Source organism: Aquila chrysaetos, chromosome 4 (assembly GCF_900496995.4).
Source record: "Aquila chrysaetos chrysaetos chromosome 4, bAquChr1.4, whole genome shotgun sequence".
Taxonomy (NCBI): domain Eukaryota; kingdom Metazoa; phylum Chordata; class Aves; order Accipitriformes; family Accipitridae; genus Aquila; species Aquila chrysaetos.
In genome coordinates, this window is record NC_044007.1 from 38,369,192 (window position 1) to 38,394,519 (window position 25,328).

Sequence of the window (25,328 nt, forward strand, 5' to 3'; positions counted from 1 at the left end):
GACGCTCGGTTTTGCGCCGCCGCGCGGGGCGGCCGCCGTTTTTTTTCCGTCAGGATCCGCCCCCGCTCCCCGTTACAGCTGGCGCCGCGCGGGTGCTCGCGCCGGGGCGTTACGGGGCGGTGGGTGGCGGGGAGCAGGGGTCGGGTCCCCTCCCCGCCCTTCCCCCCCCCCCCGCCAGCCGGGAAAACTCGCTCCCCCGTCATGCCCCGCCGCCCGTCCCCCTCCCCGCCCGCGGATGGCGCGAGGCCCCGCCCCCCTCCCGGGTCGCGTGCGGCGGCGGCGGCCAATGGGGCGGCAGTCCGCCTGCGCAGATTCAAACGGTGGCTCTGGAAGGAGGCTGGGCGCGAGATTCGGCGGCACGGACCAAGCCCGCCGCGAGCGCAGCGGTGGCGGCGCAGCCCGGGCGGCGGGGGCCGGCCGGCAGCGGGGGACGGGGGGGGGGCCGTGCGGGGCAGGACAGGGCAGGGCACGGCAGGGCAGCGCAGCAGCCCGGGGCGGAAAGGCGCCGCCGGAGCCCGCGGCGGCTCTGACAGGAGTGGGGGAGGCACAGCCGGGCGAGAAAGGGGCCGCTGCGCGCTCCGTCCTTGCGGGCAGGGGCCAGGCCGAGCCATGTCTGACGCGCCGGGGGCCGGGCCGGGCCGGGGCTGAGGGCGGCCGCCGGGGAGCTGTGGATACCGCGAAGCTCCGCGGGGAGGAGGGGGCCGTCCGAGGAGCCCTGCCCGTCTCCAGCCTTCCTGAGCCGCCAGTGCCCCTCTCCGTCCCCCGCCCGCCCTGCCGCGCTGCCCGGCTGTGAGAGAAGGAGCCCGGGCGGGGGCTCGGGGGCTTCGCGCTGCGCCCCGCTGCCGTGGCGGCCCCCCCTATGGTGCGCCCCGAGGATGGCGAAGAGACCGCGCAGGTGAGTGTGGCTCCGGGCCCGGCCCAGGGATCGCTGCGCCTTCAGCTCCCCCCTCCGCCCCCTCCCGGGCGGCCGCTGCCTTCCACGCCGCCGCCCCGCGCCCAGGTACCCCCCCCCGCGCCCCGGGATCCCTGCCAGGTGCCGCCGCCGGCCCGGCCCGCCCCGCCCCTCACCCCCCCGCCGAGCTGTGCTGGCGCTGCTCTCGGGCTCCTTCCACCTCCCGGGCCTCGGGTGTCACGGCCCACCTCCCTCCCTCCCTCCCTCCCTCCCGCCGCCCTCCGATTCCTCCCTCGCCCGGCACCCGCACAGGTACCTGCGTTCCCTCCGGCTTACGAGCAGCAGCTCTCGGGTATAAATCTCGCCCTTCGCTTCGAGGCTGCTCTCGCTTCTGTGCTTTCGCTCTGACCGTCTTTGTTGTAGCTTACCTAGCTTTTCTTCTCTGTGGTCACTGAGTCTGTCAGCAACGACTGGCTTGTCTCCGCAGTAGCTTTTCCTGCTGGTTACTTTCCTTATGCTGCAGCGATACTTCTTGCTTTTCTCCTCCCGAGTGGCTTTGCCACAGCCTCGATGCGAGGTTTGGGGTTGTTCGGTTAAAGTTAATGTTCAGGCCTGCTGACCTTTCCAATGTCTTAAGTGCACCTGCTTTCTCTGATTTGGCATGTTCTTTGATTGAGCATGTCGCAGTCTAGCCTGAAATATTCCTGAGAGAGAATGTTTTCCTCGAGAGCTTCAGCAGCAGCCCCAGATGGTTTTGATACGTCTTTTGTTTTATTGATATGAAAATGGGTGTGTCTTTACTTTGTATTCAGAAGGTGGGTCCTGGAGAACTGTTTTATTGCTATAGTTATTCTTGTCCTAAATAGAAAATTGGTTTCTTAAAAGTGATAAAGAAACGTAAAAGGAATGAGGAAAGAATGCTCAGTGAGTAATACTAATGCATGAGTTACCTATGGCATCTGGGGTTTACCGTGACTGCATGCTTCTCATGGAATTAGGGGTGGTTTCAAAGTTACAGATATTAAAACTGCTTCTACGTTTTCCTCTGACATGAAAAGCGTTCATAAATTAATATTCTTTTTCTGCAAAACTGCAACTAAAACAAGAAAGCAGTGCTTTGGGTTTCTAGTTGTGTAAGGAACAAAGATTCATTAAGGGGCTTTGCCAGCAGAGGCTAACTGCTGGAGCTGTCTATACTTAGCTGTCTGCAACAATCAGCTCAGAGAATGTTTCTTGTTACTGCTAATCTGCATTTAGTAGTTTAAGAGACTTTCATCTGTGGTATTGCAAACAATGGTTGCATCTTTGCAAAGCTTTAGCTTGTATATCTCCCATGGCTATGGAGTGCTTTGATGTCATAACTGAAAATACAACTGGTTGTGGATAGCAGAGGAATGTTTGGTTAGAGATCGGTAGCCCTAGAAGAATACTGCGTCAGTATGTGATGATGATATCTCCAAAATTAAACCACTGTAGTTAGGAGTTTACATAAAGGTGATTTCAAGATTATTAACCTAGGTGTGGAGTAAGGAGCAAGTATAATTGTTTTGCACCAAATGGAATTAAGTTTAATTTTGTTGAACTGGTCTCGGTTTTTGCATTTGGAAGCTTAATTTTTTCCTTTAATGGCTCTCAACTCAGAGCTGCAAAGACAGCACAGAACTCATGAAATACTTCATTGTTCCAGATTTGTTATTTGATGAAATTTGGTGACTGCATTCCACTTTCATGCAGTATTTTGGCACAGTTTCATAACTGCAAAAGAATTGTCAGATGAACTATAACAACCCAATGTGTTTGAAAATCTTTTCTTTTTAATCGAACTTAACTTACTTAAGTTGGTAGTCCCAGCCATTCATGTATATTTAATTTATAATCTACTGGTGTACTAGTCTAAACAAGACTGAAAACTAAGCAGCTATTCATGTGGAATCAAGGTGCAAGAGAGGTTGGTCCCCCCTCGGCTGGCCTTCGCGCCCGTGAAGTGCATGGAGGCGGCCAAGTAGCTGTGCCGGTTTGGCTGTGGGACACATGTGCCGCTGGAGAACTCCAGGTGCAGGGTTCTTAACCGCTGTTGCCAGCGGGGACCCTGTGTTATCCAGTACCAGTGCTCTCATCAGCATCACTGCCATGTATATGGAGCCCTTCCTCTTTTTTAAAAACCCCACTACTTTTCACGTAACTGGTGACTGTTCTTGAACTGGTTTGCTGTGCAGTGGGTGAGGAGATCATTTTGACAAAAGGCTTAATCACAAGGCCAAATTTTAGTTATAAGTAAACTGCATGGCTTGCTTGGTATGAAACAGGATTATAATACCAAGATATGCTCCTTATAATACTAAGATATGCTGCTGAAGTTTGTTGAGAACCTGTGGGAGGGGGAAGAGAAAACTCTTAGTTACCTGTAAGTTTAAATCCTATTTTCTTAAGTCCTAAGCCACTTAATGCAAAACTCTTGCAATCATTGTGTTTGCAGCTTTTTTTTTTTTTGTAAATACTGTGAAGAACTTGCTGCCGGCCTTTAGACAACCTTACTGCTTTGTATTTCACTGGCTCCACAAAGTTTTAGCATGCTTATGAGTTACTAATTCTACTGCATCATGAAGTGAAGCAGGGCAAATCCAGATGTGGTGTAGGGTGTAGAAGCAATGTTAAATACACTGGGTCTGCAAGAGTCGGGTACATACTATCCTGTAGTAATGCTTTCAAGTAAGTAGTGCACTTCTTGAATGACCATATATTCATGTTAGCCACAGAGAACATACTCACTTCATGGGAAATAACAAATATACTTAAAATGGTTGATCAGCATGCTGTGTGGGTGAATTGCATGTTCCGCAAAATAATGTAGAGATCTGCCGTCTGATAAGTTCTTAGGACACCAGCACAGTTTAATTCCATTACTGGGAAAGGATTTTTTTTTTTTTTTTTACTTTTGGTTGAAAAATGGAAGTAATTTTCAAGGCTGAGCAGAACTAACAGATTTAGTTTTGAATATGAATTTATGATATTTACATCGTGCTTTATACTGATAATAAAATGGAGAAAAATTAAGATTGCAGTGGAAACTGCTTTTAAAGCTGTGTATTTGGATGTGGCTTTGCTATAACTAGTGCAGAGAAACTGTTCATCTTGTTGTTAGGCCTAGGTTTCCACATGTGTTTGAATTTATGCTAACATGAGTCACTGACATAAAAGTTTAAGTGATCTTTCCATGAAACATTTCCCTGTGCTAGTTGTTAAGCTTTGTTTATCAAGGCTGTGAAGTATGCATTTCTCCAGTAGATGGAGTGTGATCTACGTGGAGTCACAGAGGTTACCTCGCTTCCTCCCCTCTGACGCTTAACTTAGAGGGATATTTCTGTCTTCAAAGATTTGTATCTCATTCCTGTAACATTGAGGCAATGCGTTTATTCGAGGCAGGAGCCCACTTAAAATCTCAAGTTGACGCTAAATTATTGGGCACTCTTGTGTTGTTTGAGTTATGGAGGTGGAACGTGAATGTATTTTGCAGGCTAGCAAACCACTTTATTTTATAAGCTCATTTGTGTAAAATAAAGATTCATAAATGTGTTAGAAAAACATGGTCTTAAACAATAGCTTTTGCTTCAAATTTAAGTCTTGACTTGGAATGAATTATCTATCTATATACTGGTATGGGGCCTTGAAGTTAAAATTAATTCTGTTCCTTTGACAAGGTGAATATAGGCTACAGCTGGAAGCAGATCTTGTATTCATGTACATTCTGTATGTCATTTTAGAACAATATGTACAGAATGGCAAAAAGCTACAAGTAGTTAGAAAAAAATTATTCAGAGTTATTTTAAACTCTATTTCTATATTCTTCACTCTTCTCTTGTACTCTGCAGTGAGGAAGATGATGACCTTCAATATGTGGATCATGACTATGAAGTACCACAGCAAAAAGGTTTGAAGAAGATATGTAACAGGGTGAAATGGACACGTGATGAGGTAATACTTTTTTTGGCTTTAGTTTCATTCCTATATGATATTGGTAGCACATGAAATATGTTTTTATTTAGTATCGTATTGGGATAGGATGTAACATTTATTGGCTGAGGTTATGTCTTAACAGGATGAAAGACTAAAGAAGCTGGTGGAACAAAATGGTACAGATGATTGGGCTTTCATTGCTAGTCATCTACAAGTAAGTTGAATCTCTCAGTTAAGTTCCCTTTTAATATTTATTTACTTTGGTCATATATCTAGTTTGGAAATAAGGAGAAATAGAAATCAGAAACACATAATATTTAAAGGATGCTTGTAAATTGGACTTGAGATCTAGCCTTGGAGAACCTTATCAGCTCAGGCTGGGTCTCAAATGATGTTCTGAAATGATTGAAAATAATTTATGTCTTCTGTGTGTCCACACTTGCTATTTGTTTTCATTCTGGAATGTATTCTGGCTTCCTATTGTTTGCATCACTTGTGGTGGTTACATCTACGGTTCACAGGTTGCTTCTGAAGCAGTTAGGGGAGTGGGTTGCATCTGAAAGACTGCTTGAAAGGAGCAGGATCATTTTCTTAAACACCTTAGGAAAAGGGGAGGGGGGTGTTTTTGTTTTTTTTTGTTTGTTTGGTTGGTTTTTTTTTTTTTTTCATTCGGTGTTTGTTGGGTTTTTTTTGGTTTGTTCTGTCTTTTTTACAGTGATGTCTGCTTCCCTAACATATGTAAATCTTTCCACCCAATGATATCTTTGGTTGCTACAAAAGGAACCTTAGCGGGTTTCTTGGAAGTTTCCTACTGACCCTTAAAATTTCTTGTTCTGTTCCAATGGTCAGGTGGAATGAGTAAAAGAGATCTTGGTTCAAACATTAAATGACACCTTAGCTGTATTAGCTGCACTGGTAGAAAATACCTACAACTAGAATCGATGATGTTTGTTTGTTTTCTGATTAAATGTTATAAAATGCTTACTATAAAAACATGGTTAGAATCTAAGGCTGAAATCACTACCTGGAAGTGGTATTGAATATTCAAATGTTAGAAATAAAAAAATTACACCCCCCCGCCCCTGCCTTTGTGGTTCTTATGATATTGAGTGGGATGATATAGTTGTATGAAATTCCTGTCTAACTAGGTAAAAATAGACTTGAATTCTAAATGCTCAACAACTGTAGCTTTTCATCGTTCTCATCATATTTGTGCAATTGTGGTGCTTCTGATTTTATTTTTTTTTCCTAGGTGGCAAGGTATAGATATCAGGGAACAAACTCAAAGCTTCTAAATTTAAGGATTGCATAAGCAAATCATTATTCCTTGCATGTACATTATCACCTTCCAAAAAGCAGTGAAATGAGTGAATGGCAGAGGAAAAAGAGATAATATCAAAAAGCTTTTATATTAAACTGTTTAAAAATATAATATTTGGTGATACTGATCTGCAGGTGTAGTATGGAGTTGCATTTAACAGATCTGACAGTTTAATTTAATAAAAAGTTCTCCAGCTGAAAACAAATGCTTCTGGAGACAGAAGGCTATTGTTCAGCTGGGCCCAAGTGAGGCTGAAAAAAGGCTCCCCAGCTATCATGGGAAACATGCATGGAGGATCAGGTTGCCCATTGCAGAATTGCTGATGTTGGAAGGAACCTCTCAAGATCATCTAGTCTGAACCCCCTGCTCAAGCAAGGTCAGCTGGAGCAGGCTGCTCAGGACAGTGTCCAGTTGGGTTTTGAATATCTTCATGGGTGGAGACTCCACAGCCTCTCTGGGCAACCTGTTGCAGTGTTCAAATTACAAAGCCAAATAATAGAGGCTGGCAAAATTAGCACTTGCCTTGTTACTGATGGTCTTTTACTAGGAAAACCAATATCTTGAGTTACTAGCATGTAAAGGCACTCAAACTGCTGTGTTTTCAGAACCCCATTTCACTATTGGACTGTGTACAAGTAAACCTCCCTCTGTTCCGCCCAAAAAAGCGACGATGGCTTAAAGGTGACCCTCAAGAGAGGGAACGCAGCTTGTATTCTCTTTCAATTTACTGCAGCTAAGGCAGACCCGAAACAATTTTATTGTTTCATTCCATCATTTGTTTTGCTCTTCTCCCCCAAATATGTCATGATTTCAGACATGTCTGGAAGGTAAAAACACTAAAAGGCCACAATTTCAAAATTTTTCTTTCCTCAAAAGTGGGAACAGCTATCCTGTATTGAGTCTGTCTTTTACAGCTTGTCTCCACCAGGAAATGGTGATGTTTTGTAACAAACCCTAGTGTGCTTTTAGTCATACAATGTTTATTTGTGATTAACTTGAAGGTAGTGTGATCAATGTAATTTTAGATGTAACAGTGTTTTGGGTGTGTTTTCTGGTCTTGCAGACTGCTTCTTGTTTAACTTCATCTTAGCATGGTTATGCCTTTATTTGGTAGACAAGTCCAGCAAAACCTTGAAATCGGTACTTGCTATCCAGCAGCTTGCACTGAAAAGAGTAAATTGTCATGTCCCAGTGTTATAAAAGGCGTACTAGTATGTTGTGCTGGGGCAGGCTCTTATCTGCATATTTCTAAGGATTGGACCAACTACCCTGAGAGTCCCAAACTTTCCTAAAGACAGCTTTTAGGAGGCTAAGTGAAAGCTTACCTCTCTTTCATAACTGGGAACAATATTTCAAAAGATCTTTAGTAAAGCTACAGAAAAGCACCATCTGTCCTGAGCAGAAAAAGCAATGTTGTTTAATTAGTATGTGTTAGCTAAACTTGATATAAATCTGTTTTCCTTAACACTCTAGTAAAGAGCTGAGAATATATTCATTTGAGACTTAGAAAAAGGTTTATTCTTTTATTTGAAAGAAAAAGTATTTCCTTTAAAAATTTCTTTCCTTATATACATTATAGATAATATCAAAACCATGTCAATTACAAAGTTCAGAGAAGGTGTGCAGTAATGAGGACAAAAATAATTCTAAGTTTTTTTTTTAAAGAAGAATAAGTTCTGAATTGGATTATCAAGAACATTGAAGTAATTAGAGCTTTGTGCAAGGCTGGGTTTTTTTGGAGAAGAGTTTTTATAAGCAAATGGAAGAAGAAATAATAAGGGAGAATTTAACTATTGTACTTAGAACAAAGGTCTGAATGAGTCTTTTAATTTGAATAAGCTAATAATTCTGGCTAGCTAATATTTACAGTTTTATGTATTCAAGAGTTTAACAGCTACACCGGTCTTCTAAAACTATTTCAGAATCGTTCAGATTTTCAGTGCCAGCATCGATGGCAGAAGGTACTAAACCCAGAATTGATTAAAGGTCCCTGGACTAAAGAAGAAGATCAGAGGGTAATAAAAACTAATTGATACTGTACTCTTTTACTGTAATAAAAATGGCATATGACTGCTAAGAATGTGTACTTTTTCTTAGGTTTCATACCCAAAAAGATGATGTCTGATGCATCTTGTGACATAGATAATTACATTACAATATGCTGTGTGAGAAGAAAAAAAATACGCAACTGCTCTTAAGTAGATGGAATGTCTGGTCTGCTCAAGCATTTTATTTCCCTTTGCTCAGATTGATAGCTGAACTACTCTAGCTTACCAAGTAGAGGAGATCTCTTTACAGCACTAAAGGTCAAAGGTCTCATTTACATCTGTTGTTCCTCAAACCCACCAGATGTAAAGGGGTTGGGAATAAGGGAAATTCTTTCATACTCTACTGTTAAAGAAGCTAGCAATGGTGTTTTAGACTCCTTTTCCCCATCTCTGTTAATCCACACTGCAGCTTTTTGCCTGCAAAACCTGGACTGCCCTGTAGGGAGGTGAGGTGCACATACAGCTTTCACGTACAGTGTTTCAAATCAACTGCTTATTCCCACTGTTTAAAACTGGTTTAAGATGTTTAAAACTAGTATTTGTCAACTTGTGAATGTGGTCTTCCTAATCTATTTTTTTTATGGTTCTCATCAGTCATTTAAGAAAAAACTTCTAATATATAAAAACATGTAGAAATGGGATGGAGGTTGGGAGTAGAGGTGTGGGGTTTTTCCTTATACTCATGTTGTTGAAAAAAGTCAAACCAAGCATCTTTACCAGCTTCTTTTTTTGGTCTTTCCTAATGTCAGCTTATGCACTGAGTGACAGAAAGGAAAATTCCAAATGAATGTTTTCATCAGTATATACTTACGTTCTAAACACAGTGACTTTAGAGTTAATAAGCAATTTTTTGATTTCTTGAAAAATAATTTTTAAAACCCCAAGTCACTGTCTGCCTCCTTAGGCCTACTATTTTATCAAGTTGACTATTACAATCCTATTCTAAGATGGCAGTTTATTGGTCTTCTCAGTCTGATTAGGAAAATTAGGTTTTGGAATTATAACGTGCTTTCATCTGTGTTCCAGGTTATTGAATTAGTTCAGAAGTATGGTCCAAAGCGCTGGTCTCTAATTGCAAAACACCTGAAAGGAAGAATAGGCAAGCAGTGCAGAGAGAGATGGCATAACCATCTCAATCCTGAAGTAAAAAAGTCTTCGTGGACAGAAGAGGAGGACAGAATAATCTATGAAGCTCACAAGCGTTTGGGAAACCGATGGGCTGAAATAGCAAAACTTCTTCCTGGAAGGTGCTTTTCAACTCTATTTGTGTTAAATATTAGAATATGGAAAGCGGTCATGGCACAACTCTTTCCAATGTAATTTGTTAATCAGAGAGCATCTGTTGAAACTTACGTCACAACATCTTTATCTTGATAGATCATGAAATTTTTTAAGATCTTTTGCATTTTGCATTATGTATTCTTTAAAAGCCATAAAACCAATAAAAAGACCTTTAACACTCTGCAGGTTCCTTTAAAAATCCTCCTGATCACTTAGAAAAAAACTGTAGTAGAGCTGAAGAGTAACTGCAAGTAATAGTGGAAAAATGCTTTAACATCCTATGACTTGATAATCAAATATGCATTTGGGAGTGACTTTCTTTTTGGTTTAAGATCAAAAATTCTTTTCTAAATTTATTTTTGTGGAACACTGCTTCTTAAATAGGACACTCGAAAAAGAGCATCTTAGTAACCTTCAAAAGTCCTGGCTTAGGAGTCATGCATTGCAAAGCTAGTTGGTCACCATGTATTCTCTAAGCTAAGAATGGATTGTATGCATTGTTCTCCTTATCTTTGTTTCAAGTGTGATTGCCAACTTATATGCTTGTGGAAAACAAAATCTTAGTGTATGAAAAGTTTAAGTTTTTTACCTTGTACTGATAATTGAAATTCAATGTTAAGCTGTCCCTCTCTGAATTCAGTCTTTGTGTTCAGGAGGTGACTGTCTAGCTGTGTCTAAGGAATGTCAGCACTTGTTATGTTGGGAGAATGAGTCTTTAGAGATGTGTGTTTAAAAATTTGACATTTTGATTAAGTACACAATCCACGAATCACAGGAAGCCCTTTGGAGGAATGGGAAGGGAATGGATTGCATCTTAATAGAATTTCAGAGGGGGAAGATGAGTTTGCAAGGACAGATGCATTCCTAATTCACTAACTTATTTGTTGAAAGTAACTTCAAGATGAGACACTTAGCTAAAGATTGGATCCTAGACCTAGAAGACTTGTAAAGAGTTTAACACTAGTGGGGATGAAAAAGAGGAATGCTTCTTGGAATTGAGCTTAAATGAAGAATGGGCTTTAAAGCAATTTTTATTTCTGTGTACCCCTCTCTAAGGCTAGTATTTTAGACTGTAATGCATTCATACTCTTCTCTTGCCTTAATGCTTGTCTAGTGTTAAAAGTGATTTTGGCCTGCTTGTCAAAGGCATTTTCTTTCCAAGGGGAGTGACAATGGGTACTGGTCTTCTGCCATGCCTGCTTTCCCCATACAAGATCAAGGACACCAAGAGGTAGTGGGAGGTTCTTCCACAAAGCTGCATATAAAACTCAGAGCTGGGAATGCAGGCTGTCATTTTTTTTAGAAGATATATCTTCCAGTGGCAAACACTAGCCACAGTGCCCTTATGCTGTGGGACAGCAGGGTGCTATGTAGCCTTAGCTTTGTGTTCTGCAAATTTGTAGCAGAAGGTAAATAATGCAGTGACAGAGAACACATCATTGTTCCAAGTATCCAAGAAAAAAGGTTCTTGCCCACAATGACAATAGCCAGAACCAAGGCTTTCTCTTTTGCTACTTTTAATTTCCTGCAGACTTGAAGTTTAGTAGAAGGAAGTTTTGAAAAGGGTAGCTTTCTAGTAATTATGCCAAAACCCCACTGATAACAGAACTTTCAGTCCAAGCTGCTGGAGCTTTCTGGATTTGTGGCTTTGGATTAACCTACTGTACAAACCCTGTATAATTATGCCATATATTAAACTTTGAGATGTGGAAACCAGTCACTGTTGTACACTTTCATTTTAGGACTGATAATTCAATTAAAAATCACTGGAATTCAACAATGCGAAGAAAGGTGGAACAGGAAGGATATTTACAAGATGGTATAAAGTCTGAAAGAGCTAGTTCATCTAAACTTCAGCCCCAACCTTGTCTGACTATGGAACACTTGCACACTCAGAATCAATTTTATATACCTGTTCAGACACATGTAAGTTCAAAATCCAGAATAATTAGTATTTCCCAGTTTCAAATAATTTATTGGGTTTGGAACGAGAAACAACTTGGAAAGAATGAAGATCCGTTGAGTATTTTTGTGATACTATGGTAATTTAGGATTTGTAAACCATAATAAATTGTTTATGTACAATAAAGTAGACATAATTTTATAGCCTCCTTTTCTTTAGGGTTTGTAAAATGATTTATGTCTTCTTAGATTCCAGCATACCAGTATGCCTCACCAGAAGGCAGCTGTCTAGAACATGCTTCAGCTTCTTCCAACTTAGTTCAGGTAAATTGTTAACAGGCATTGTAAATTAAGAGAATGTACTGTGTATTATGCTGTAAAATTAAGAGTTTAAAAACTTGTAACTTCAAAATGTCTTTAAGTCTTTATCATTCACCTATATTTATGTAAGTGTTTCTCTGTAAGTAAGCTTACTAACTCAATTGGTAGTTTTAGGTAGGAAAAATGAGCTGTCTTTACACATCCCAGAAACACAATAGTTGTGCTTATTTCTGACAGAAGTATGGCTTAAAACATAGTCTACTGGTTGAATCTTTAGGTTAAAATTATGACCTGTTAGTATTACCTAGCTTCTGAGAGATTTAAAGACAAGATTTTACTACTTATATATGTAATAAATATAACCCTATCTGAAAGACTCAGTTCAAATCACTTACTGTGACTTACACTTATGGCTGTGCTTTTTTGTTTTCAATAGGTTTTATTTTTTTCTGACTGATAAACTTTTGTCAATCAGTTGAAGGTGCTCTTTTGCAGCATTCTAAATGCTAAGTATTGAGAAGCTTTAAAACAACAAAAAAAATTTGGATATATTTATTTCCTTTTGTTCCTTTGGGCTCACTTAGAATATATCTGAAATTCCTTATGTGCTGCAGTCTGAATGTAGATCTTGGTTTGTAATGTGACTTCCTGGAAGAATTTTTGTGAATTTGAAATTAGTAAAAAGAATTATTTTAACACAGGGAATAATACCTATTTTGTTTGTCCTAGATGTGTTGGAGGCATTCTGCAGAGCTCTGTACCTAACCTTAAATTTCCCTGTGCAGGTCATCTGTTTCCTGTTGCATTTTCTTCCCTTATCTCAGTATAAGAATGCAAATCATAACAAAGCCTCATATGGCCTTTGACACTCTTGATTGCCCTATACAGAAAAGTATAAGATATTTTCTGTTCCTTGAAGTCCTCCCTAAACTGGGGGGTATAACTAGTTTTGAAACTCATGGTATATATCCTCACTTACCTGTATTTATAGCAATAATAGCAAGTTTTAAGGAGGTTAAAAAATGAACCAACCAACCAAAACCAATCAGTTAATTTTCTTTTCTGATAGCAGTGGTAGGATTGCTTGTGTAGACACTCTGTCAGCAAATGCTGATTTGAAACACTTTCTTGCACCCTTAGTGAGGATAAATAACTCAAAATTCTAGAAAGCACATGAAAACACAAACACATCTACCAAGCTGCCAACACTGTTGCTTCTATTAAATATAGAATTGAGTGACTTTTCGTTAAAAAGTGCTATAGCGCACTGAGCATTTACAGGCCATATTAGAAACCTATTAAAATATTAGCTTGTATACCACTTTAACATCAGATCCATCTCCTGGTAATTGTGAGAGTTGTTTTACTTGAGTGACTACTGTATTACAAAATACGATACAGCTTGAACAGCTCTGTTCCCGTTATGTGTGGATTTCTGTTTAAAATCTAGCTGTGTTATAATGTAGAATCTTTACTGTGGAGGGGTGATGGAGGTGGAAAATAGTAATGGCTTCTTTCTTAAATTTTTCAGCAGTCATTTATTGATGATGATCCTGATAAAGAAAAGAAAATAAAGGAACTTGAATTGCTACTTATGTCAGCAGAGAATGAAATCAGAAGAAAACGAGTGTCTTCTGTAAGGACTGTAAATTTCTGTAAATATTTGAATATGCTTCAGTGAGATTAATCCTCAGCAATTCAGTAATGGATGTTTGGTTTTTGTGTGGTGTTTTTTCACCCGATCTTCTGAAAATCAAACCTATGGCTGCTGGGTTGTAAAACAAAGTCTATATATTAGAATTGAGGCAAATTATTTTTAGTGCAGTTTTCCAAACTGTGAAAACAGCAGAAATATGACCTGCAATTTGGCAGTTGTTCCTAAGACCCAGGTTTTTAATCCTCTTCAAGAGGTAGCACGTTCAGTTTTATAGATCAGCAATGTCAATCATCTGTTCAACAGAGAAAAATACATAGGTTTTGCCCTATTTGATTTCAAAACATCCTGTAGATTATATTTTTATCAAACCTCTGTGTGAGTGCTTGCAGTACTTGATATCCACATTTGGACATGACAAACAATATATAAATTTGTACTGTACAAAATTTGCATGTACTTCAGTGGAATTTAGGAAACTTGCAGATGACAGTTGCTTATTTCCTCAGGGACAGAGGGCTGTGAACAACATCAGACACCTAATCAACCCAACCATATTGATCACTAATTTAGATTACACGTGAACTTCCAGTTTTATGTGGTGGAGCTATTCCTGGCATTCTCTTGAAATAGTGCAATGTTCTGCTTATCTAGTGGAATCTGCTTTGCTTCTAGATTTCCAGTGAAAATTAAAATCTAATTCTTGAGTACTAAGCAGTGTACTAAAACGGGATAACCATTTAGAAGTTAAGTAAACTATGAATGCAGAATCTGTGTTAAAAAAAAAAATCGGATCAATCAAGAAGTGTTTCACATTCTAGAAATGGTTTCTAATCTTAAAATGTACCTGTGTTCTATAGTGAAGATGACTTCGTAATATACTGATGTTCAGGAACACAGGAAACTTGCATCAGAGATGGCTTCCAATACAAATCATAATTATCAAAGTTACGAGCATGTATAAGATATGAATGAGAGATAAGATAAAAATCCTACACAATTTGAGAATGTTGAGTATGTTAATGTAAGGAGAAGACTAACTGCATTAATGCAAACAGATAATTAGTGTTTGAAAAAGCAAAAATTAGTAGCCATGCTTAGTCTTTCCACATACTATTTTTTTTTTTTTCCCTCCCTGTGGTCACATAATTGACTCTTCAACTTCTAAGCTGAATAAGATTAACATGTTTCTTCATACTTTTTAGCAAGCTGGAAACCTACCTTGTTGGTCTGGAAGTTTTGTCACGGAAGATTGTGTGTCTAATACACTAAATAGCTTTGGGGAGCAAACAAGTGACTTCTACAGCATGGATGAGACCCATGGCACATCTGTTCAGCAGAATTCACCACCTAAGTATTTGGCTGTGGAAGCAAATACAATGTTATCATCTCTACAAACCATTCCAGAATTTGCAGAGACGCTAGAGCTTATTGAATCTGTAAGTCTGTATTTATTCTAAAAAAATGTTTATTTAGGAACATCAACTTACACAATATGTGTACTCTTAAAATTACCTTATTCTGCAGTTGTCTGTAGTTTCACCCATGTTGAGTGATTTGTTTTATTGCCTGTTTTAAAAGAATTGTGTTTTAAAATATTCAGTGTTTTAGGATTGTGTGAAAGATACAGGGAGAATAATTCAGTATATGGCTTCTGGAGGTAGAGAGCTGTGAGATTGGCTTGGATGTTGTGACATAATCTTGGATTAGCCTGCTAGTGTTTGAGTGTTTTGCACCTTGCCTCATAGGATCCTGTAGCGTGGAGTGATGTCACCAGTTTTGAGCTTTCAGAGGCTGTTGCATCTCCTGTCAAGCCAGCTCCAGTAAAACTAATGCGGATTCAACACAATGAAGGGGCTACTGAGTGCCAGTATAACGTCAGCGTTGTGCTTGATGGCAAAAAACAGGGTAGCATCAGTGGCGAGGAAGAAGCAGTTTTTCCAACAACCCCAAACGTAACAAAATTCAGCACTCCACCTACTATCCTAAGAAAGAAGAAGAGATTGCGTGTTGGGCAATCACCAGTTAATGAACTGAATGATGGCTTGTGTAATGATGCCGTCAATGTTGCACTAAAGCATACACCAGTGAAAACACTACCATTTTCTCCATCACAGGTGAGTTTCTTTTTAAATATGGCTAAACAGATTGCAGTGGGTGGATTATAAATTACAAGTACTTTTTTCCCTAGTCATACATTGTAGCCTAAACAAATATGTCCAAAAACTTCTTAAAACGTCTGCATAAGTGTAGATATATTAAAAAGAAATTGTTAAATAACCTATTTCCTCTGTTTTGAAGTCTAACTGGGGGGTGGGCCGCGACTCATAGCTCACACTTTCTCATGCAAGTAATTGTTGATAGAGACCTAATTAAGCAGCAGGGATTTTAAGGAGAAAACCAAGGTTTCAGCAATAAATATCGCAAATATCTTGGAGTATAAGTCAAGGATAGTTTATTGGGGTTTGTCAGTAAAAGCCCGTCAGATATATACATATAATTTTTTTTACTGCTCAGTACAGTGGTGAAGTTTTGTCCTTTAAAGTTGCTTAGGCTTTTTTCTCTCTTACGCTTAGTTTTTCAACACTTGCTCTGGAAATGAACAATTTAACCTTGAAAATCCTGCATTTACATCCACTCCAATCTGTGGGCAGAAGGTTCTTATTACAACTCCTCTACACAAGGAAATGACACCAAAAGATCAAAAGGAAAATGTGGGGTAGGATTATTACATTAAACATCTGGTGGTGTTGCTCAAATAAAAACAAGTTTTCCTAAACATTGAGAAATTAGTCTACCTGTATGCATACTGTCAATGAGTTTTAAAACCCCAAACACTTAAATACTTGTGTACAAACAAACTGGCTTCCTGTTTTTAACTTGACATAAATTGTCTTGTACTCAGTTAAAATTTTTCCTCTTTAAAAATACTGAACAAAATCCAATTAAAGTTTAATATACCTGGGGTAAAGCTGTGGTGTTCTTAATACTTTCAGATTCATGGTGGTGATATCTGTTGTGTAAATTAAGGTATTTTAAAATGTTTCTTAGATTCATTTTATTACATTACTGTTGAAAAAGTAAAACATTAAAATGCATGTATGAACACTTTTCTATGCTTGAATAGTTTTAGAACTCCCACAATTAGAAGATCTCTTTTGGGTTCAACACCAAGGACGCCAACTCCTTTTAAAAATGCTTTGGCTGCTCAGGAAAAAAAGTATGGTCCCCTCAAACTTACGGTATGTGATGACATTGTTTATTTTCTTCTTTGTTAAAGTCTAAATGCCCTCTTGTTTTTGAGGTATTGTAAGTCTCAGCATGAGCTTAGAAAGCATTTTCTAACAATGCTGTTGCTTCAGTGACATTCCGTATTATCCTAAAGAACAGCTAGAATGTGAATCCAAAATGTTTCAGATTTTGCCTGTTAGACTAGTGTCCTTCAGTGTAGTATGGAGGCATTGTCTTTTTGGATGGTATTTGATCCATAGTAATCTTAAACGCATTGGTTCTGCTTTTGTGAGTTGCTTTAAATTTGTGTAGCCTTGCTACACAAGTGCTAACACTGTACCTCTTACGAGGTGGTAACATCATTGTCTGAGATTTTAATCTTAATACTGAAACATTCTGTTTTTCAAAAGAAAAATTGTAAGTGAAGAGAGTGAGTGGGTATGGGTCCTCCAACTGGATAATCTAGTAAGAGCAAACTGGTGCAGGTGAATGTGAGTGACATTTTAAATAACTTTCACATTTGACTTGAAAAACTGCATTATCTTTGAATCCTGTGGACTACATAAGACCTGAGTTGTTTTCTGGTTTATTTCTTCTACAGTGCTAGGACTGAAGGTAGATGTTTACCATAGCATGGTAGTATTCTGAGAATTTTTTTGATGGGAAGATGTTTGGAAGTGTTTTATCCTTCCTAGGGGCTTACTTTAGTGAAGTCTACAATTTTCTTCATCCTAAAAACCAAAATCTTAATATAGCAATTCATGATTCCTCTGATTCTTCTGGCTGTCACAGAAGACTTTTTTTTGGTTGACAATGGATAATGTTACTTTTTGTTCCAAATGAATTCAATTTTTGCTTTCCTCCTAGCCTAGCTAAGGTATGTTAATGCATAATAACTTTTGGAATTCAGTAGACATATGCTTTTCAAGTTTTGAAAAAATTCCAGCCAATATATATTGACTACTTCTTTTCTGCAAACACAGAAGGTAGCTCAGACTTTGCCACAGGGCTTGGCACCATCTGTGTTACCCTATAGATTCACAGTCTCTCACTATGCAAATGGAGTGGTTTGGCATTCCTGTTTCTGTCCACTATTAACCTCCTGTTCAAAATCAAATTTTGAGGGCTTAAGGGAATTCTTCTCCTGTTGGTACACAAAGGAGCCATCTGTATGGCTTCTGTGAAATTCTGTACTGTACTTAAGACTATCAATGTCCTATTCAAAGATTTGTGTTAAGATTGATATAAATTCCTTTCCCAACAACAGTCATACTTTTATAGTACAGTTTTTTAGTATGTTTGTATGCATGTATAGATACGTGTATGTGTTTAGTGTATATATAAAGTATTTTTATCCCTTTTGTCAGTGGATAACCATTGCTGATAAATGCAAACAAGTAGTTTGTATGTCTTCTTCAATGCTACCTTGCATTTTTTGAGGCACTGTGTGCATGTATATGTTTTATCTGGCTAGAAATAATGTGGAGTAAAATGAATTAAAAAATCTGCATAGCCTTGAAATGTTGATCTGTAGTTGTTAACTACGATAGCTTAAATCTTTTTATCTGTTGCTATATTTTGCAAGATCTCTTTTCTGGCCTACATTAGCTGAAAGTAGAATATGGTAAAAACTAGAAACTAATAGACTTCCTGTATTTTCTCCTCCAATTTTAATTAACTTAGTCACAACCACTTGCCTTCTTGGAGGAAGACATTAGGGAAGTTTTGAAAGAGGAAACTGGAACAGATATATTTCTCAAGGAGGAAGATGACACTGTGTATAAAAGCTGCAAGCAGGAGGTAACATTACAATAATAATTTCAAATAGGAAATAACTGCTTTTAAATAATATTTTACAGTTTTTATCTGCAAAATGTTTATTGCAGCACAACTCTTCTAAGAAAGTCAGAAAATCACTGGTCCTAGATCCATGGGAAAAAGAAGAGGTTGGTGCCCAGCTCTTCACAGAAGATAATAGTTTAGATGTACAGGTAAGTATTAAACTACTGAAAAGCATCACTGGCATCAATATTAATATAGAACTGAGTATCTTTCATTCTAGCAACTAAAATAAAGTGTTTGGATTGAGGCTAGATTCATAAATCTAGAAAGTGAAAATCACCTTCAGTTTGAAATACTACTTTAAGTACTTAAGCAATACTTGAACATTGGGCTCTAATTAATGCATTAATTCTTCCTTGCAGGCCTTCAGAGCAGGATTAGTAAAGTAATGTGGATGCTTTGCAGATTTGCTGTTACAGCAAAGCTGCTTCCATGCTGGTTACCTATAAACTTTAGCATATATGGCATGCTCAAGTTCTCTAAGACACCAGGAAGATGGCATTTGCCCCTGTGTTTTGCATGCTTTAACAGTCTGGCAGACGTGTTCTGAATATGCCTAATTGCGTATTAGCCAGCATGTTTTTCCTTTTCCCACTTCATATAGTAGGAAAATACTTTAAGAAATATCAAGCATGTAGAAGATGAGGTTTGTGGGCTTCCTCTGCCTGAAGGAATTTGAATACTTCTGCCTCAACAACCAAGACATCAGGAGTTCAGAGATGGGGCTGTTTTGTTCCCTCATTCCTTTAAAAAGTAGCCCAATATTTTTCCAGTTGAGTGATTGAATAGATTAATCTTTAGTCTTGTAGTTTGTAGGAAAACTTTATTCTAATCTAGTTCTTAAATTAACGTATTTATGTGTTTAATTCTGAAAGAGTAAATGTCTGTGACTCTTGATCAGGTATAAAGCTATATTCAAGAGGTAGGAGCCAAAGTCCTTAAAAAGAACAGGCGCTTAAGTCATATCCCTTTCTGATTATTGTAGCTGGTTTTCTAAATTCCCTTCTCAAATGCCTGGTAGGCTCTGTGCCAAGACTCGGTGACTGTCTGCTGGGTGTTAGGTGCTCTGCCACCTAGTGGAAATTCCCAGCTTCCCCAAAAACATCTCATCTTGTGAGGAGCAGCATTGCTGCAACAGCTCAAAGCAGAAACAAAATGCCCGGTGTTCTCTTAGTAATGTCTTGTTATGACATGGTATATTGTGCATCACTGATGTTCAGGTTATTGGCTAAAACCAAGATACACTATGATATTGTGGTATATTAAAGGCAGCAGGCTGGGAAAAAAATTGCTTTTCCTCCGTTTTAATGAGGGATGCTGGTGCAACAGGAACATTTGCTCTTAGCAAGAGACACAGTGGTAGTATCTGATTTAATCAAAAATGTACCAATCCTTAAGTAGAAATTGTGTGTCCGTGTGACGGTAAGTTAGGAGTAAGATCTGAGGTAGACTAAATATGTAAAGGTAGTTTAACACAGTTTAATGGGGTGTTTTTGTAAGTAAACAAGTACATACGCCACTGTTACTCTCATCTAATTTCACTCTCTAAAGTTGCCATATACCTTTCTTCTGCTTTGCTATAGTGAAGCTGGATTAATTTCTTTTTATTTCCATAAACATTATCAGCATGTAAAACTCTTCTGGAATGATCAATCCAGTGCTTATTTCAGTTCTTAAAGCAGTTCCTCACCCTGATACTGATGTGATCTTCATTTTTTTTTACTGCAGTCTCCTTGCACTTACTTTCACAAGGGTTGTACTAGAAATGAATTACAAGCTTTTTTCTTTAAAACTGTTCTGTAGTTACCACTTTATCAAGTCTTGTTCTTAACAAAATGTAATCAGCTGTAGAGTGGCTTTATGTGAAAGAAACTGTCTACTCAGTAATGCCTAAGTCATGCTAGCAGCTACATGTTTTACTGTGCTTAGTATTGGCTACGAATCCCAGTATAGACCAGGCTAGTTCTTCATATACTGTTCATTACTTTTTCTTTTCAGATTCTTTCCTAGGATCTTTCTGATAGTATTTGCTTTGTTTACATTTTGGCTTCTCTGATCACAGCAGTTGAAAACTTTTTCTTTTATTAAATACTAATTGTTATTCCTGTTCCCTACCCTCTGTTTTGTCAATAGTCAGAAAATGCATATACCACATCTTTATTAATGATACCATTGTTGGAAATACATGACAACAGATGTAACCCGACATCAGAAAAACAGGATACAAATCCAGCAAACAAAGCAAATGCAGTAATTAAGAAGAAAATGAATGCATGTGCTTCAAAAAATGTCAAAATGGAGAAAGCTCTTCAGGTCTGGATGCAAAGAATTCTGTTAGTTTTGTTAGCAGGTTAACAAAGAAGGTTTTTGTTTGTTTGTTTCTGTCTTGTACTAATGTCTAGAATTGTTCAATTCAGTCATCTAGTTTCAGTCAGTGTTTCCATGATCCTTATTTCTTGCCAATTGGTCATTTGTCCATAAAGTGTTTATTCATAGCAGAGTTCTTTAAATGCAACCCTGATGTTTCACTGAGTGGCCTCTAAGATTTAAGCATAGGGAAAGACAATCAGGATAGGGTAGACCTACAAAACAGGTTTGGGTATCCAAGTCTAGCAGTAAGAAGACTTGACTTGTTGCAAACTAAACCTCTATAGCACCTAAGTGTCTCAAATATGGCAGGTGCTTACTTCATAACAAGCCCAGTGGGATTCATTAAGCAGAGTTCATCCACAGGTTCTGTTTGGTAATTGTTCCTCTAACGTGCCTGTTCTTGTACATCTGTATATTTTCCATACTGTTAAAACTGTAACCTAGTTTTTCCTCTGTCTTGACCACCAGCTTTAGGGAGAGATTCTCTTTGATCCGACTTGGCACCTGTTCCAGTTTGCCCCATAGGGAGTTAAAGTATAAAGTTTTTGTGTCTTCTCAGAATATCTACAGCTCTGTATTAATTAAAAAAAAAAAAAAAAAAAAGCAGGGCACCTGGAGCCTGATCTTCTATGCCCCACTTAATTGCTTTAACAATGATGTGTTTTTAAGTACACAGATAACAGTATTACCTTCTGATCCTTTCTTATGAGAAGAAAGAACAAGCCTCATTTAACTGGGATATTCCAAAAAAAAAAAAATTAACTGCTGTGAATTGCAGCAAAGGCAAATACATCTATCTGGCCCAGAACTATGCTCTTAAGAATACTTAAAAGGGGAGCTTAGTCATACTATACTCACAAATATTCTTATTGAACCATCTTTCTCTTTTTGCTCTTTCCCCTGAGAAATTCCCTCTCAGTTTAGTGGCCTCTCTAACTCTGTGTCCCTTCCATGAATCAAGTCCTGCTAAATTTATAGAGAAGCTCAAATGGCTGATTTTCTCTATGCATCTATATGTGGAACTGATCCTTTGGATCAGTTTCTAGCTCAGTGTGGGAGGGAGAGAATCTTGCATTCTTCATTATGCTACAATCTGCTAGTGTCAGGTCTAATTTAGAGCTGCTACAAATCAGCCTGAGATTCAATAAATAATGTAAACGTGCGGGGTTTGCTCCATGGAAGAAGCAGGACTAGTGGCTCAATTATTCTTCCATTCATTATTTTATTCCTAATTCCTTTGCTGTTTCTAATATGTTCCCAAAACATCTGACCGTTCTTCCACAGCTGCCGCTTTGGTTCAGTGAAGTCCTTCACGGTATTCTTTTTCAGCTGCCAAACCATTTTGCCTTCCTTGGTGTCTCCAGATGACTGTCAATAATGTATTTTTCTGCCTGTTGAACTTAGGACATTTAAAGGGGTAGATATCCAAAGGGAAGATGACTTAATTAACTTCCCTTTTATGTATCAATTGTTGAACTGGTCTCTTTTTAAGAGCGTTTTTCATTTTGTGTGTTAGAACTTAAAAGCGTAACACAGTTGCACTGCTGGGGAGTTGGGTTAAGGGGTGGAGAGGGAGCTTTGTCACAGGTTTTAGGTATTGTATTGTAGAACTGAATCCTTCTCAGTAAAATACAGTATTGCTAGACTTTGGTAATTTATTATTACTCTGAAAGGTTGTACGAGAATTGCTCAAGTATTTTAGTTAGTTAAAATAATCTTTTAAACTGAATTTTATTTTATGCAGTCAAATTGTGAATGGGAAGCAGTTGTTTACGGAAAAACAGAAGACCAGCTTATCATGACTGAACAAGCAAGAAGATATCTGAGCACATACACAGCTACCAACAGCACTTCAAGGGCTCTGATACTGTGATGGTCACTGCAACTGACAACCATCTCTTTCCATTGAAACTGACACAATGTTGAAGGCTATTCCAGCACAATACTTGTGAATTAAGACTTTACTTTGAGACAGTCTGCCAAGGGAAACCTTAAAGCTACCTTAAAGCTTCCTTTCTTCTTTGAGTGACAAAGAACAGACGAAGCTCTCATATTCTGTACGAAGGGATAGTACAGACAGTCCTGCAATGAATTTCTTAAATATTTAAAAAAGTAACACCCTAAAAATATGATAAAGAATGGTAAAATACATTGCAGTACTGACAACATACAGTTTTTAGGTCTATTTTTCATATTTATTCCTTTGACTTGCATTGCTTTTTTTCTGTTAGTGCATTTTCAATATAGAGTAGGTTTATAGGTTGTTACTGGTTTCCAAATGAGCAACATACATGACTGAATGTGCTTTTGCTTATGTAGCATTTTTCTAGTATATAACGAAACACAATGGAAAGGAGTACAAAGGAAGGATAGAAAGTTGCACTACTAATTTTTTTGGTATGCTGCAAAACAATGAAATTAACTACAGTGTTAAATATATTTATTTGCAAATGGTACTAGAAGTAGGCAGAGGGGGGTGAATTAGGTTTAGTGTAAAGCATCAGTATTTTCTTCATAAATCTCAAAATGAGATGATTGTTGAATGTATTGTACAGTATGTAGGAACAGGGAAAATTTTGTAAATTGGAAAGGAGTCTGTTTTTATAATTTATTTTCATTTTAAAGCTTAAATGTAGATATTTATATGTATGCAGGTTGTCTAGAAGCCAACGTTGTTTCCTGTTAAAACAGCTAAAATGAAAAAAGGACAAGTATAAAGTATGGAATAGCAGAAGAATTAACAGCAGTGAAGTGTACAAATTTATACTGTATGTTACATCTACATAAAGATTGCACTATAACCCTTAAATCATGTTGGTCTACAAAATAATTACAAGGTATACCTGTATTATACAGCAACTGTTCCTGTACCTTGTTTAAATATATTTAGAAAGGAATGGTGGGGTCCTATATGTGACCCAGGAGTACTTTGTCCTGCATAGGAACTAAAAACTAATGCATTTTAAATATATTTAAAAAAAAAAAAAAAGAAAAGAAACTTGGCACCTTGGTTCTCAAAACAATTGTATCTGCACTTAAGTTTGACCATTATATACGTACTAAATGTTTGAAGAGCAAAGAGATCATTCTTTTATTTATGAAAAATCTTTGTCCTTATTTAAAGGTATACAGGTCACAACAGTTGCTTTAGTTGCCTATTTTAGGTATTTGCACTTATTTTATGTCTCTTTTTTTGTTTGTTTTCGAAGGAATGTTTGGTTTGCTTTTGTTGTAGAGATTTTTATGTAGTTAATTTCGAGCAAGTTATAATGGTGTGCTACCAACAAATACTGACAGGTAAATAGAATTGTACACTGTAGTTTTAGTTATTTATAATTCAAACACTCTTCCTCTCCACTCCCGGGTGTGCTGCTACAGATAGTGGCAGAATCGGCTTGCTGCTATGAGAGATGGAAAGAGCGAGCATCATATGCACTGTATGTAAAATTACAAAAATGATGTCAGGTTCTCTAGTTAACTTTATGAGATCAACCAGTACTATGCAGGGTGTGGAAAGTATTCCTATCACTTTAATATCAAAGATGGTAGAGAATAATTTATTAATGGAGAATTTTAACATGTTGAGTGGCACAAGGAAGGTAATGGGTTATTAAACTTTTTTAAACATCTCAAAGCTTATACAATCCTTATTTTTAGGAGCTTTTTGATATTAAATATTTGCCTGGCTATGATAGTAGTAGGCATAAAAATTTTTAGCAGTTTTTAATTCACATCAAAATGTTAAGGGGGGGGAACCCTGTATAAGCAAGGGATCAGAAAATACCCATCATGCCAGGATTACTCCTCACCTATGAAAATTGAGAGGAGGGAATTGGAATTCTTGGCAGTACTAGATTTAGGTGTGCATTACCAGAATGGATTTAACAGCAACATTTAACGCTGGAGACAGCATTTAATTCACAAAAAAATAAAATAAGACATTAAGAGAGAATGAATATCTAGGATCTGGATGATATATTTCAGTAGAAGTGGTATCACCAAAACTGCCTATACCAAGTTTAAGCATAGATTTATGGTAAGTAGTATTAATTTGTGTTGGTATTGGTTGGATCGTTTAGTTAACTCCCACTTTGTTGCTTTAGCAGGAAGGTTTTAATCTTTCATATGTCAGGCATCTTTTATTACTTTTTGAATGTTGTGTGCATTTGCATTTCTTTCAGTTTATAAGTAGATTGTACATGCAGCAGCCAAACTTGCATGAAACCTAAATACATATTACTCCATATTTTTGTTTTAAGGTTTGACATGATGTGCAACAAATGCCTTGTTTATCTTAGTTTTTGTTGTACTACAAACTTTTCTTTTATGTAAGAGAATCTCACATACAATACAGACCATATTAATGTCAGAAATAAAGCATCTATGTACCAGGTTACTCTAAGTGCCTTTTATTTGAGAACTTAAAAACTCAGTGCTCGTTAAAGTAACATGTATGTATGTGTGCATGTGAAACGGCAAGAAACCTACCTTTTCTGGACTGAGCAGAGACAA

General features: G+C 38.1%; 1 protein-coding gene across 3 annotated transcripts; it reads left to right on the top strand.

Annotated features, from left to right (window-relative positions):
- The first annotated feature begins 632 nt into the window (after positions 1-632).
- MYBL1 (MYB proto-oncogene like 1) lies at positions 633-25,212 on the top strand. Of its 3 annotated transcripts, none has more exons than XM_030011447.2 (16): positions 633-895; positions 4,762-4,864; positions 4,989-5,060; positions 8,090-8,182; positions 9,242-9,462; positions 11,239-11,422; positions 11,648-11,722; positions 13,251-13,355; positions 14,579-14,812; positions 15,122-15,490; positions 15,950-16,092; positions 16,501-16,615; positions 18,288-18,404; positions 18,491-18,595; positions 20,580-20,759; positions 22,561-25,212. In XM_030011447.2, exons 1-16 carry the CDS (start codon positions 876-878, stop codon positions 22,687-22,689), a joined length of 2,265 nt encoding a protein of 754 aa, XP_029867307.1. In that variant the 5' UTR covers positions 633-875; the 3' UTR covers positions 22,690-25,212. The 3 variants fall into 3 exon arrangements, with proteins under 3 accessions (XP_029867307.1, XP_029867308.1, XP_029867306.1); XM_030011448.2 differs by having other exon boundaries at positions 13,254-13,355; XM_030011446.2 differs by lacking the exon at positions 20,580-20,759 and having other exon boundaries at positions 801-895.
- The last annotated feature ends 116 nt before the right edge of the window (positions 25,213-25,328 follow it).